Here is a 13,623-nt window from a genome sequence, read left to right as displayed (position 1 = left end):
GTTTGCTTGATCTGATTGTGTCTGGGCCCTTTCTTCTCTTTTGAAATAAAGTATGTATTTTTAGATTTTACAGTAGCCCACATTTAAGAGACTAGATTTTTAAAAAAAAGATAATCTAGACTATCAAGTTATTGTAATTTTTTTTTAAAGACAGGGTTTCTCTGTGTAGCCCTGGTTGTCCTGCAAGTCATTCTGTAGACCAGGCTGATCTGAAACTTGCCTCTGCCTCCTGAGTGCTGGGATTAAAGGTGTATGTGAACTTTTTAAAAAATTTTTTTATTTTTCCTTTCATTTTTATTAAATTGGGTATTTCTTATTTACATTTCAAATGTTATTCCCTTTCCCAGTTTCCTGTCTGTCAGCCCCCTAGCCCCTCCCCCTCCCCTGGCTAACATTTTTTTTTTATATTGCAATATTAACATAGGATCTTAGGGACAAATAAGAAAGGAGAGGTTATGCTCTAGCAGAGACAGGTTAAAGGGGTGAAATGTCACAGTTCTGACACCTAGGAAGAGGGAACCTCACAGCTGAGGAAATGCTTCCATCAGACTGGCCTACGGGCGTCTTGGAGGAGACCTTTTCTTGATTCCTAATTGATTATAGGAGGGTTTAAGTCACTGTGGGTGGTACATTCCTAGGTAGATGGGCTCAGGTTATGTAATAAAGCTAGCTAAGCAAGTCAAGGGATGCAGTGCTCACAAGCGGCAGTGCTCCTCCTCACAAGCGGCAGTGCTCCTCCTCACAAGCGGCAGTGCTCCTCCTCACAAGCGGCAGTGCTCCTCCTCACAAGCAGTGTTCCTCTATGGTCTCTGCTTCAGTTCCCATCTCCAGATTCCAGCCTTGAGTTCCTGCCTTGACTTCCCTCAGTTACGGACTGTAACCTGAAAACCAAGCTGCTTTCAGTCAGAATGTTTTATCACAGCAACAAAGAAGCTAACTAATACAGGGACAATTAGGCTGGGTGGCAGGATGTGAGTCAGGGCACCTGAGGCTGCCGGAGGGAGGGTGGGGCTCCCCGGGATAGGTGGAGTGGGGTCCTTGAGCAATCAGCCCTGCAGGCTCCCTCTTTAATTCTTTTCGAAATTACATTTATTTTATATTATGCCATATGTTTGCACTGTATGTAGGTGCAGGCATTTAGATCTAAAGGCAGCGTGTGGAAGTCGGTTCTTTCTACCATGTGGGAGGGAACCAGGCATTCAACTCAGATGGTCTCCTTTGGGGCAAAAGTAACTTTACCCATGTAAAGTGGCTTCCTGTTTTTGAAGTGTACTCTCAAGATGCCCAATACCGACCCAGCATCAAGAGCCTAGGGCCCCCATGTCCAGGGAATAGAAAGACCCCTACTGTATTTGCTGAGCTTAACGAGTGGTCCTAAAGAAGGAGGTGGGCTGTGATTTGTGTCAATTGGCTCAGAGGAGCAGAAGAGGTGAGGCTGCCACGTGGGAGGGAGGGCTCCATAAGCCTGGGTGGGCAGCCCTCCTCAAATCCTGGGACACAGACCTCTAGTGTCCTCCATATTCTGCGGGACCGACGCCAGGCTAGGAGGCTTTCTCCCGCTGCAGCCACATGCCATCCAAAGGCCCCGCACGGCTCTCACCGGTCCAGGGGCCGGGAGACCCTGCCGCCCTCTCAGGCTTCCCACCCGCAGCCCCGTTCTGTCACGTTCCAGCCGCCTGACTCAGGCCGCACGGGGCGGGGAGCCGGGAGGCGGTGCTGGCGCCCGCTCGGCCCCGGAGGCGGCACCAGGAAGCACCCGCCCCGGCCGGAGCCGCCATGTAACCGGCGCCGCCCGGAGCCCCAGCCGCGCGGGCCCCAGCGACCGGCCCGCCATGGGAGACGAGGATGAGGATGAGGGCTGCGCCGTGGAGCTGCAGATCACCGAAGGTGGGTGCCAGATCCCGAGGCGGCTGCCCGGGACGGATGGCAAGAGTCAGCGACCCGCTGGGCTCATTCGCCCCCCTGTGCCCGCAGCCAACCTGACCGGGCATGAGGAGAAGGTGAGCGTGGAGAACTTCGCGCTGCTCAAGGTGCTGGGCACGGGAGGTGAGAAACTGCGTTCACTGGGCTAGTGCCCTGGCATGGTACTTTGGGCCTTCTGCCCGCCCACTTGCCTGGACCTGGGCTTGGGCCTGGCTGCTGGGGAGGTCCCCCCACCCTTTCCCGGCAGAGCACCCCTTGCCCGCCCCGCCCCACCGTACCAGGGTTCCGTGCCCACTTGCAGGGCGTCCGCGTTGACAAGACTGTTCTCTACAAAGTCCTGTGTGTGCATGCCCCCTGCCGCGATTTCCTAGTCTCTTTGGGGTTTTGACTCCCTCCCAAGGGCTTTGCATAGCTTCTCCCCCTTCTTTCCTTGCGAGCCCCACTCTTGTATTTTGCAAATCCCCCAGTCCGGGTTTGCACATCCCTACGCTGTCTAGGAGCGCGCCTCTGCCTCCGTGCCAGCGTTTTCATCTTTTCTCAGCTCTCTGATCATCCCAGGTTTGCACGTGCCCCGCCCCCTCCCCGCCCCGCAGGCCTTCTGGAGTTGCAAGCTCCCCAGGCTAGTTTGCACTGCACATTGCTTCTCCAGCTTAACTGAGCACCCTCCAGGGAGGGCTCACCTTTTCCTTAGAAGGCTCTGTCAGCCTTTTGCACCCCTCTTCCCACCAGTCTGCACCGCCCTCGCACTTACAGCCCACCTTCCAACCGCTTGCTTGCTGCTCCCACAGCCTACGGGAAGGTGTTCCTGGTGCGGAAGGCGGGTGGGCACGATGCGGGCAAGCTCTATGCCATGAAGGTGCTTCGCAAGGCGGCGTTGGTGCAGCGCGCCAAGACGCAGGAGCATACCCGCACCGAACGCTCAGTGCTGGAGCTGGTACGCCAGGCACCCTTCCTGGTCACACTGCACTACGCCTTCCAGACGGACGCCAAACTGCACCTCATCCTGGGTGAGAGCCTGTCATATCTTAGCTTTGGAGGGCGATGGGAGTCGTTAGGCTACCTTGTGGGGGAACATCTCAACTTTTCCTGCACCCCCAGACTATGTGAGCGGTGGTGAGATGTTCACTCACCTGTACCAGCGCCAGTACTTCAAGGAGGCTGAGGTGCGAGTGTACGGGGGAGAGATTGTGCTGGCCCTAGAGCACCTGCACAAGGTAGGAGAGGGCCCTGGCTTTTGGCTGCTCTCTGGGGACTGCCCTGAACCTAATGAGGGGCTTCCTGTTTCAGGGGCAGCATGGGTGGGGATCTTGAAAAAACTGCTTGCCTTGGCATGACCTGGAGGGTCTTCTGCTCCAGAGACTTCTGGAAGGGGCTTTCCTTCAACAGGAACTTAGGCTAACCCTCATCAGACTTCCTTAAGTGGTGACCTCAGACCTCAGTCCCCAAGACCTCTGAAATGGGGCTTTTTGTTTACACTCTTGGAGGCCCGTGCACAGGACTTCTCGATTTATCCCTTTGGTGGCCCTTCTTGATTCCCTTCTTATTCGTTTTTATTGTGTACATCTGTGGTAAGTGTATGTGCATATGTGCCAGAGTACATATGTGGGTCAGATTCTGTGACATTAATGATCTCCTTCCACCATTACATGGATGCTAGGGATCAATCTCAGAGTGTCAGCACTGTCTGCTGAGCCTTCTCGATGGCCCTTAGCCATCTCACGTAGCCTGAGCTGGCCTTGAAATCCCTATGTAGTCAAGAAAGACCTTAAACTTCTGACCCTGCAGCTCCTGTCTCTTTGAAACTGAGAGTACAGGCTTGTCCATCACGCCCAGTTTCTTGGGGTGCTGGGGATCCAACTGAGGAGCTCATGCTAGGTACTCTACTAACCAGTCCCACCCAGCCCCAGCCCTCACTTTTTTCTCTTCTTCCTTTTCTTCTTCATTTGTTGTTTTGTTTTGAGAGTCTCACTTTGTAACCCAGCTCTCCTGGTAGTCGATGAGTAGCCTAGGCTGGCCTCCTATCATAGCCTTCTGTCAACTAGGATGGCAGGTGTGTGCTTACATGCCTGGATCCAGTGGCTTTTCTTAACTAATAACTAGCCCTGCCCCGGCCTCATCCTGCCCTGGACATCTTCAGGGCACATCTTTATCCTAAGTGGGGACCCGCAGGAATGTGTAGGACAACTATCAGGGCAGCACTCAATGTCCCCTCTGCTCCTGCCAGTTGGGCATCATCTACAGGGACCTGAAGCTGGAGAACGTCTTACTTGACTCTGAAGGTCACATTGTCCTCACAGACTTTGGTTTGAGCAAGGAGTTCCTGACTGAGGAGGTGAGTGGATGGCAAGCTCTGCCCATGGTGCTTCCAGGCAGGCCTTTGTTGTGCTCCCTCCATATCAGCCCCCTGGGCGCTGCAGAGTAGTTGGGTACAAGGTTCCCACTGTTTTGTTCCGAGTCTTCTAAAGTTGAGCAAGTTCTGCTCTAAGTTTTTAGGGCCTTTGGGGTACGGGTGAAGTTGAGGTATCCAAATGGGTCCTCTTGGCTTCCCAGAAAGAGCGAACCTTCTCCTTCTGTGGCACCATCGAGTACATGGCTCCCGAAATCATCCGAAGCAAGGCTGGACATGGCAAGGTGGGTTGTCAGGGTGAAGATGGCAGGGGTGGGGCTAGTGCACAAGGCCTTCACTCTGACCCTGCCCCATAGGCTGTGGACTGGTGGAGCCTGGGTATCCTGCTCTTCGAGCTGCTGACAGGAGCCTCACCCTTCACACTGGAGGGAGAAAGGAACACTCAGGCTGAGGTGTCTCGGTAAGTTGTACAGGTCATGGAGGGTAGCTGAGGGCTATACGGCCTGCCTGGGCTGGGCTGGGAGGGGGCTTGCTGCCCCTGACTCCCCACCCATCCTCCCAGACGGATCTTGAAGTGCTCCCCTCCCTTCCCTCCCCGGATTGGGCCTGTGGCACAGGACCTGCTACAGCGCCTGCTGTGCAAGGACCCTAAGAAGAGGTTGGGCGCAGGTCCCCAGGGTGCACAGGAAGTCAAGAGTCACCTCTTTTTCCAGGTGAGGCTTTAACCTGTGACTTCCTAGATCCTTCGCCTCTGTAGGCTGGGCTGCAGCATGGGGAACACACATGTATTCTTTTCTGACGTTACGCACAATAAGGGGTCAAAGGGCAGAACACACAGACTCCACTGTCCTCAGAACACTCGCTGTGCAGATCCCTGGGGATGCGTGAACTGGCATGAAGCCTTCACATTTGACCTCACCGCATGGGTTTTCCTAGCCGCCATCTTCTTCTGTTTATACGTAGGCATCAGATTTGCCATCTATCGGACATGGCAACGAGAGCATCCATCTGTGGGTATCTCCTGTGGCCAGGCTTTCTGCCTCCATGCTGGGACCCCAGCCTTGGAGGGCCTCCAGGGTTGCTCTCAGACCCGAGCCCTCCTCTCCCTGGCCAGCATGGCCCCAGGTAGAGGCATGGGCAGGAGTGGACCCCAGAATGAAGCTGACCAGGGTTCACTTCCTTCAGGGAATTTCTGGAACAGCCCCAAGACAGACTGCATGCTGGGACCATCCTGCAGAAGCCCCAAGGTCTTTGAGGCTTGACACTTGAAATGTGTCCTCTCCCTTCTGCCCTTTCTATGGATAAGCTCTTTGGAGGCTACTCAGATACACACTTACCTGACACTGCACACATACAAATACACATACATATATGTGTGCACATACAATGGGATGGCGGTGAGGAGAAGCTTCTTCTTACATGAAGGAAATCCAGACCATCCATGTTCTCTCTCTCTCTCTCTCTCTCTCTCTCTCTCTCTCTTTCTCCCCCCCCCCTCTCGTTCCTCCATATTGAGATGTGGCACCCATTTCTAGGGTTGCTTTGTGACTCCAAAGGGCTAACCACGTAGACTGCTTCCCAGGAAGGAAGCAGGAGGAGGAAGAGCAGGGTTTGCAAGTTTCTCACCTTCCCTTCAAGGTGCTTTCCTAGACTCCACCTGACAGTCTTTGCTTGTAAGCTATTGGGCACAACCAGGTACAAGGAAGTGTCTGTAAGATGAGGCATCTGGGTTGTGTAGGGATTATGGTGCTAAAAAGACAGGAAATGGATGCTGGCAGAAGCTTAGTTAGTCCTGTCACATTAGCTTAAACACATAAAGGGCAGGTGCTCACTCCCAGAAGGGAGGACGACTTGTAGGAATCGGTTTTCTCCTTCCATATGTGTGTTCCAGGGAGCAAACTCAGGCTGTGAGGCTTGGAGGTGAGTGCCTCGTCCAGGGAGAGTCTCACCCATGCTTTTAGTCTCCTTGTAGTTAGGAGTATCAATTCTCCAGTCACTGGTCCAAGTGCGACAAGACTTCCTTTAGATGTGATATGCTCAAGGGTCCGATTTTTCTGACCTCCCACTAGGGACTCAAGCTCCCTGTGTAGCTGAGGATAACCTTGTGTTTCTGATTCTCCTGCCTCCACCTCCCCAGTTTTAGGATTATAGGCACACCCAGGTGATGCATCCTGAGGACCAGACCGGGGTTCTGTGCACATCTAGGGAAGCACACTGACAGCCGGGCTTTGCCCTCAGCTCACAGCTTGCTGCATTTTCAGGTGTCCTTATTTATTAGAGACAAATATTTATCAGCTTGTGCCTCTGGCTGTGCTGGCAGATGGCGGTTGTTTACTTGTATAAACGAGATGTAATGTTCATTCTTTCTCAGCAGTTAGACTCAAAATGGAGTAACTCATATCACGGCTGTGTCGTTATAAAGTAGTCACTCAGCCTGAAAGGTTCTGTTCCATACCACAAGAGGAAGCAGAGCGTATCAATTTGTTCTCACCTCTCGCCCTTGACCTTCCTCCCCAGGGTCTGGATTGGGTTGCTCTGGCTGCCAGAAAGATCCCAGCCCCATTCCGGCCCCAGATCCGCTCAGAGCTGGATGTGGGGAATTTTGCAGAGGAATTCACTCGGCTGGAGCCTGTCTACTCCCCTGCTGGCAGCCCTCCACCTGGGGACCCTAGGATCTTTCAGGTGAGTGGGAAGCCACAAGACTCCAGATGGAGCAGGTGCAGGACACTGTTGCCCGCTTCAGTCCTGCTGGCAAAGTCACTGCCCAGACCCTGGGTTACTCTGAGGACACACCTCCCCAGACTCTTCCACTTCCTAGGACTGCCTGATGCTGTCAGTTACAGAAGTCCCTCTCGCTGTGTTCGATGGCTTTGTGTGCCCTCTGAGCACTTGCTCACCCTTTTCAAACCTTTATTCATTTATGCTTTACTTATTTATTACGTGCATAGGATTTTTGTCTGCTTATATGTTTATGCACCACAAACATGCCTGGCGCTCAAGGAGGTCAGAAGAAGGCTTCAGATCCCTTGGGACTGCATTGCAGACAGTTGTGAGCTACCATGCTGGTGCTGGGAATCAAACCCAGGACCTCTGGAAGAGCAGCCAGGGCTCTTAACTGCTGAGCCATCTCTCCAGTCCTTGTCCCCCTTTTATACTGGAAACTAAACATGGAGCCTTCTTTGTGCTAAGGAGTGCTCTGCCATGAGCCATGCCACTAGCCCCTTTTTTATTTTGAGACATGGTTTTGCTGAGTTGCCTAGGCTGGCCTTGAACTTTCTACTTTACTGCTTCAGTCTCCCAGGTAGCTGAAGTCCGGGTCAGTGCCTCCGGGCCTGGCTTTTCATTTTCTTTCCATTCCACCATTTCCATGTTATCTAGGGTCTAGAGAGATTAGTTAAGAGCTCTGCTCTTGCAGATGACAGGAGTTCAAATCCCAGCACCCACAACCATCTGCAACTCTAGGTTTAGGGGAATCTGACGCCCTCTTCCGGCCTCTGAGGGCACTGCACAGATGTGAATAGACATGCATGCAGGCAAAACACCCATAGGTATAGAATAAATAAATTGAAAATAGTGCTTTAAATTATGAAGGGTGGAGGATGTAGGTCAGTTGGCAGAGAGCTTGCTTTGCGTATGTGAAGCTTGGGTTTAGCACTGCATAAGCTGGGCTGTTGCTGCTACCTGTAATCCTAGCACTCAGGAAGCAGAGGCAAGAGCGTCAGGAGTTCAGGGTCATCCTTAGCTACATATGGAGTTTTGAGACCAGCCTGGGATATATGAGACTCAGTCTCAAAAATTATTAATAATTTTCAAAATTGCTAAGTGGGCACTCAGGGGGAGATGCTATGGTTGTCCTATAGCCTAGCACACTGGCTTAGAAACTCAGGGCTGAGTGCTGAGGCTTGCCTTAGCTTGGTCCAGGGCCAGGGGAGATGTGGTCCTGTGTCAGCTTCTCCTACCTGGTACTCCACACAGTACCACTGCACTTTCTAGAGGCTCCCAGGCACACCTCTATTTTGCCTCCCCAGAACCGATGAGCTCCCCGTCTGCTCAAACCACCTGGCTTTCTAAGATTTCCTTTCCTGTGCACTGCCCTTGGGCCCAGCACTTACTGCTGAGCAATTTGACATGACTGGTCTGGAAGTCCCTAAGGATTGGGATTAATCCCTGTGTCTCTCAGGCCTAGGGCTCAGGTCAAGCCTGTAGAACATAGTATAAGCATATTAAATAAAACAGAACACCATGGAGTTTGATGGAGCCAGACCGTTATGACGGTATCACACTGGCCATCCCAGCACTTAGAGGGCTGAGGCGCAGAAGGAGTCTCTGTTGAGACCCCATAATGTGGTCTGGGCACTGGGAATCCCCAGTTAGCTTAACAGGAGAAAGTGCTAGCCACATGGAGTCTGGTCTAAAGAAACCGATAGCGTTGCATGGTAATGAACACTTGTAATTCCAGCACTGGGAGACTGAGACAGGAGGAGGGATATGAGTTTGAGGTCAGCCTGGGCTACATTGTGAGTACCAGGCTGACCAAGGCTATGTAACATGACCCTGTCTCAAGACAAGGTGAAGACCGGGCAGTGGTGGCACAGGCCTTTAATCTCAGCACTCAGGAGGCATAGCCCCTGGGAATCTCTGTGAATTCAGACCAGCCTGGTCCACACAGTAAGCACAAAACAAATTGACACACCCAAACAACAACAACAAAAACAAAACCATAACAACAACAACAACAACAACAACAACAACAACAACAACAGAATTTTGAAACTGCAAGGAGGCGGGTCTATGGGAAAGGCAAAGACCGGCTTTCTATGCTGTTAGCTGCTTGCCTTTCCCGGCAACCCTCCCTTCCCAGAGGAGGCCAGCATCTGGCTTGAAAGGGTAGAGGATTGTTTTTCCCCCTTAGCAGATATTGCTGAATTATCTTAAGCTAAGTGTGCATGACAACAGGTGCAGCCCTTGTGTACAGTCCTGGGCCACTAGTCTGTGCTAGGTGCTTTGGGGGTAGAAGCCGGTCATTGTGATGAGAGAAGGGTGGGTGTCACACACTAGGAGGGTAGGCATGGCCCCAAGTGAGCATAAACACGGTGGAATAAAAGACGTCCACACAGGCTGTGTGCATCCAGTTGTAAGAATGCCCCTAACGGGGTTGGGGATTTAGCTCAGTGGTAGAGTGCTTGCCTAGCAAGCGCAAGGCCCTGGGTTCGGTTCCCAGCTCCAGAAAAAAAAAAAAAAAAAAAAAAGAATGCCCCTAACGGCCCCTCTGGGGATGAACTCAGCCCCGCCCCCTGGGCATCCACCCCCACACTCTCCTTTGCAGGGATACTCCTTCGTGGCTCCTTCCATACTCTTTGACCACAACAACGCAGTGATGGCTGATGTGCTGGCGGCACCTGGTGCTGGATACAGGCCTGGCAGGGCAGCAGTTGCCAGGAGTGCCATGATGCAGGTGGGCTGGCCTGGGGTGGAGATGGTATTGGCTTTGTTGGAGTCCTCTGGGTTGGTTGTCAATGGCCTGGTCCCACCGGTTGCTGTTGGTATGGTTTGGGTGTAGGCAGGCCGCCGGCCATCACACGGTTGCTCATATTCAGTGTAAGAATCTAATGGTCCCCCTTTACCTCCAGGACTCGCCTTTCTTCCAGCAGTATGAGCTGGACCTTCGGGAGCCAGCGCTGGGGCAGGGCAGCTTCTCTGTGTGTAGGCGATGTCGCCAGCGCCAGAGTGGTCAGGAATTTGCCGTCAAGATCCTCAGCCGCAGGTGGGAGCCTCTGTGGGCAGAGCCCACCAGCGAGGGCTAGGAATAAGGGCCCAGTAGGCCACTGTAACCCCTCGTGTCTTTTCCCAGGCTGGAGGAGAACACTCAGCGCGAGGTAGCTGCCCTTCGCTTGTGCCAGTCACACCCCAACGTGGTGAACCTGCATGAGGTGCTTCACGACCAGGTGACCAACGCTTGTTAGGGGCAGCCTGTGGAGTAGGGGATGGTAGAGAAGAGAGAGACCCCAGAAGTGGGATCCGAGGGGTATAGGGCCTGAGGACTACGGGACACTGCTGAGGATGGAGCGGGAAAGGAATGTGAGAAGGACGCCCAGGAGGCGGGGCTTATGAGATGGGGGTGGTTAAACTTGGATAAAAATGAGGTCCTGAAAAGCTGTTAGTTTTGGGGGTGGTGTGTACAAGAATATGGGACTCCCTAGATATCTGGGAGGGCAGGCAGTGGCAGGGACCCGCCTCTCGCCTTCTGCAGTTACACACTTATCTGGTCCTGGAGTTGCTGCGGGGCGGGGAGCTGCTGGAGCACATCCGCAAGAAGCGACTCTTCAGCGAGTCCGAGGCTAGCCAGATCCTTCGGAGCTTGGTGTCAGCCGTGAGCTTCATGCATGAGGAGGCGGGCGTGGTGCACCGTGACCTGAAACCCGAGGTGGGTGCGAGACCCGGGCGGTGGAGCAGGACTGCCTGGCACCTGTGCTGGGCTCTGCTGCCCCTGACTGTCGCCCGCCTCCCTCCGGTAGAACATCTTGTACGCAGACGACACTCCTGGGGCCCCGGTGAAGATCATCGACTTTGGGTTCGCGAGACTGCGGCCCCAGAGCCCGGCGGGGCCCATGCAGACGCCTTGCTTCACCCTGCAGTACGCTGCACCCGAGCTGCTGGCACAGCAGGGGTACGACGAGTCCTGTGATCTTTGGAGCCTGGGTGTCATTCTGGTAAGGTTCTCGGAGGAGCTGGGATTAATTTTCCTGATGGTTAGCCTGATGTTAGTGGGGCTGACCTTTGAGGCCAGGATGCAAAGCAGGTACTCTGATACTGGGATTGGGGGTCTATCACTTTTGAGTCCCTGTAGTGGAGAGGGTGGTGGTGCTGTGAGCGGGTGAGGATGCAACCTTCCCCTTGCAGCCTGGACTTGTCTCACTCCTTTATTTCCTCCTAGTACATGATGCTGTCTGGACAGGTTCCCTTCCAAGGGGCCTCTGGCCAGGGTGGACAGAGCCAGGCAGCTGAGATCATGTGCAAGATCCGTGAAGGGCGCTTCTCTCTGGACGGGGAAGCCTGGCAAGGTGTTTCGGAGGAAGCCAAGGAGCTGGTCCGAGGTGCGGAGCTGGAGGACTTAGGGCATGGTTAGGGAGGGAAGCTCATGAGGCAGGCGAATTGCTGGATCAGGGATAGGTACAGGAGCAGGGTGAGTCTCCCTTCCCAGCATGCCCCTGCCTTACCACCAGGGCTACTGACAGTGGACCCCGCCAAGCGGCTGAAGCTGGAGGGGCTGCGTAGCAGCTCGTGGCTTCAGGACGGCAGTGCGCGCTCCTCGCCCCCGCTCCGCACGCCGGATGTGCTGGAGTCCTCTGGGCCAGCAGTGCGCTCCGGGCTCAATGCCACTTTCATGGTAAGGGGCAGGCCGCTGGTGGGCGGAGCCCGCCTTTGATGGGTTAGAAGGCCTGGGGCTTGTAGATCTGGGCACTGTGGGATGCATGCCAAGGCGAGGATTAGCAAACCCAAATCTGGCGGGGTGGGACATTCATCCTCTCCTTTCCCAGGCGTTTAACCGAGGAAAGCGCGAGGGCTTCTTTTTGAAGAGTGTGGAGAACGCGCCGCTGGCCAAAAGGCGCAAGCAGAAGCTCCGGAGCGCGGCCGCCTCCCGCCGCGGCTCCCCGGTGCCTGCCTCCTCGGGTCGCCTACCAGCCTCTGCCTCCAAGGGGACAACTCGCCGAGCCAACGGCCCCTTGTCCCCTTCTTAGCTCCCGCCACTGTGACCCCCTTCCCTTTAGGAGTTCTGACCCGGGAGCCTGGTGTTTCCACCAGACTTTGGGTAGCAGCTCCCACTCTGATCCCCAGGAATTGCCCTCCCCTCCCCACCCACTTCTAGACAGAGCAGAAGTATTTTTATAAGCAGAGATTTTTTAAAAATGTCTTACCAGATAAGAATTGGGGACACAGGGAAGCAAGTGTCATCAGCAAAGTGGGGTTTGGGCTTCCTCTCCCCGCTCCCGATGCTGCCTCATCAGGAGAGAGAAAGCCCCTTCCAGGGGCTACTCTGCTTAGGAAGGCATCCTATCCTGTCCCTAAGTACACAGTTGCCATGGGGTAGAGATCAGGAGCCCCCGTCCTGTGCTTCCCTGGGACTTTGCTCCTAGGAGGGGGTACCCATCAATGTCACTTTATGGACCGTGTGCAATGATGTCCACCAAAGACCTGTGTTGGGGATGAGAAAGAGACCATGGGGGCCTCTAGACATTTCTGAGATACATCACTTTTATGTCACTGGCTTCTCCCCAGTGGGGGTAAGAAAGGAGGTAGGTGCCCCTACAAGGGGAGCCCCTTTCTCACTCACCCTTCCTCATTGGCACAGCTGCTTCTAGCTGCAGGTGGACCCATGGGGTTCTGTACTGGGCATCCACAGTCACTGCCTCAGCCCCTCGAGGCTGTGCCTTTGACTTTAAAATAAAACTCCATCCAGTGCTGCACGTGGACCTGTGGTTTGTGTTCATGGTGAGGATGTCTGGAACCAGAGTTGGAGGGGCAGGTGGACCTTTGAGATGGCGTCACGTAGCTCTATGTTGGTGTGCATCCGAGTATGCAGGTATGCGTGTGTATGTGTGTGTTTGTGTGTATAGCCCTGAGGTCCTTATAGTTCATTTCCCCCCATTTCTCTCCATCTTTGATTAACTCATTCCAAACCGGGTTTTCTCAGTGTAGGCCTGGCTGTCCTAGAACTTGCTCTGTGGACCACCTGGTCTTGAACTCACAGAGATCCAGAGATCTGTCTGTCTCTGCCTCCCAAGGGACTAAAAGCAAGTGTGCCTCCCTCCCTCTGCTAATTAATTTTAAGATAGGGTCTCTACATAGTGCTGGCTGTCCTAGAACTCAGTATGTAGACCAGGTTGGCCTCAGTGAGATATATCTGCCTCCATTTCCCAAATGCTTGCTTTCAAAGTGTGTCCCACCTGTGAGCCCCCATCTTTATTTTTTGAGACAGTGTCTCACTGAACCTGAGCTGACCTACCTGGGCAGGCTCCCATGCCACACCTGGCTTTTTATGTGGCTTTTGGGATTCCAACTCATGTCCTCCTACTGCAGCACTTAGCAGACTGACTTAGCTCCCCAGGGCCATCATTTTGTCTCATTTGCATGTGTTTGCCAGTTTATATTAACGTGGGTGCACATATGTTCAGGTGGACGTGTGCATTTGTGCAGAAAGCCAAGGTCGACATTGGGAGTCTTTTTCAGTTATCCTCCGTCTTCCTCACTGAATCCAGAGATTGCAGAGAGGGCTGCTTTAGTCAGCTAGCTCACTCCAGAGATCCCTACTTAGCCTTCTGGGCCACCATCCACATTTATGTGCATCCTGGGGT

The 13,623-nt window shown here is 53.8% G+C and overlaps 1 protein-coding gene across 2 annotated transcripts; it reads left to right on the top strand.

Moving 5' to 3' along the window:
* Nucleotides 1–1,784: 1,784 nt before the first annotated feature.
* Rps6ka4 (ribosomal protein S6 kinase A4) lies at nucleotides 1,785–12,741 on the top strand. 2 transcript variants are annotated; one of them, NM_001108517.2, is made up of 17 exons: nucleotides 1,785–1,887; nucleotides 1,975–2,046; nucleotides 2,712–2,930; nucleotides 3,022–3,137; nucleotides 4,148–4,255; nucleotides 4,474–4,554; nucleotides 4,627–4,730; nucleotides 4,833–4,983; nucleotides 6,788–6,952; nucleotides 9,597–9,725; nucleotides 9,901–10,034; nucleotides 10,122–10,215; nucleotides 10,521–10,694; nucleotides 10,786–10,980; nucleotides 11,205–11,364; nucleotides 11,494–11,657; nucleotides 11,809–12,741. In NM_001108517.2, exons 1-17 carry the CDS (start codon nucleotides 1,833–1,835, stop codon nucleotides 12,007–12,009), a joined length of 2,322 nt encoding a protein of 773 aa, NP_001101987.2. In that variant the 5' UTR covers nucleotides 1,785–1,832; the 3' UTR covers nucleotides 12,010–12,741. The 2 variants fall into 2 exon arrangements, with proteins under 2 accessions (NP_001101987.2, XP_038939947.1); XM_039084019.2 differs by having other exon boundaries at nucleotides 1,787–1,887; nucleotides 1,975–2,000; nucleotides 11,809–12,735.
* The last annotated feature ends 882 nt before the right edge of the window (nucleotides 12,742–13,623 follow it).

The sequence above is a fragment of the Rattus norvegicus genome, chromosome 1, assembly GCF_036323735.1.
Source record: "Rattus norvegicus strain BN/NHsdMcwi chromosome 1, GRCr8, whole genome shotgun sequence".
Classification (NCBI taxonomy): Eukaryota; Metazoa; Chordata; class Mammalia; order Rodentia; family Muridae; genus Rattus; species Rattus norvegicus.
This window is presented reverse-complemented; position numbering and strand designations above follow the sequence as displayed.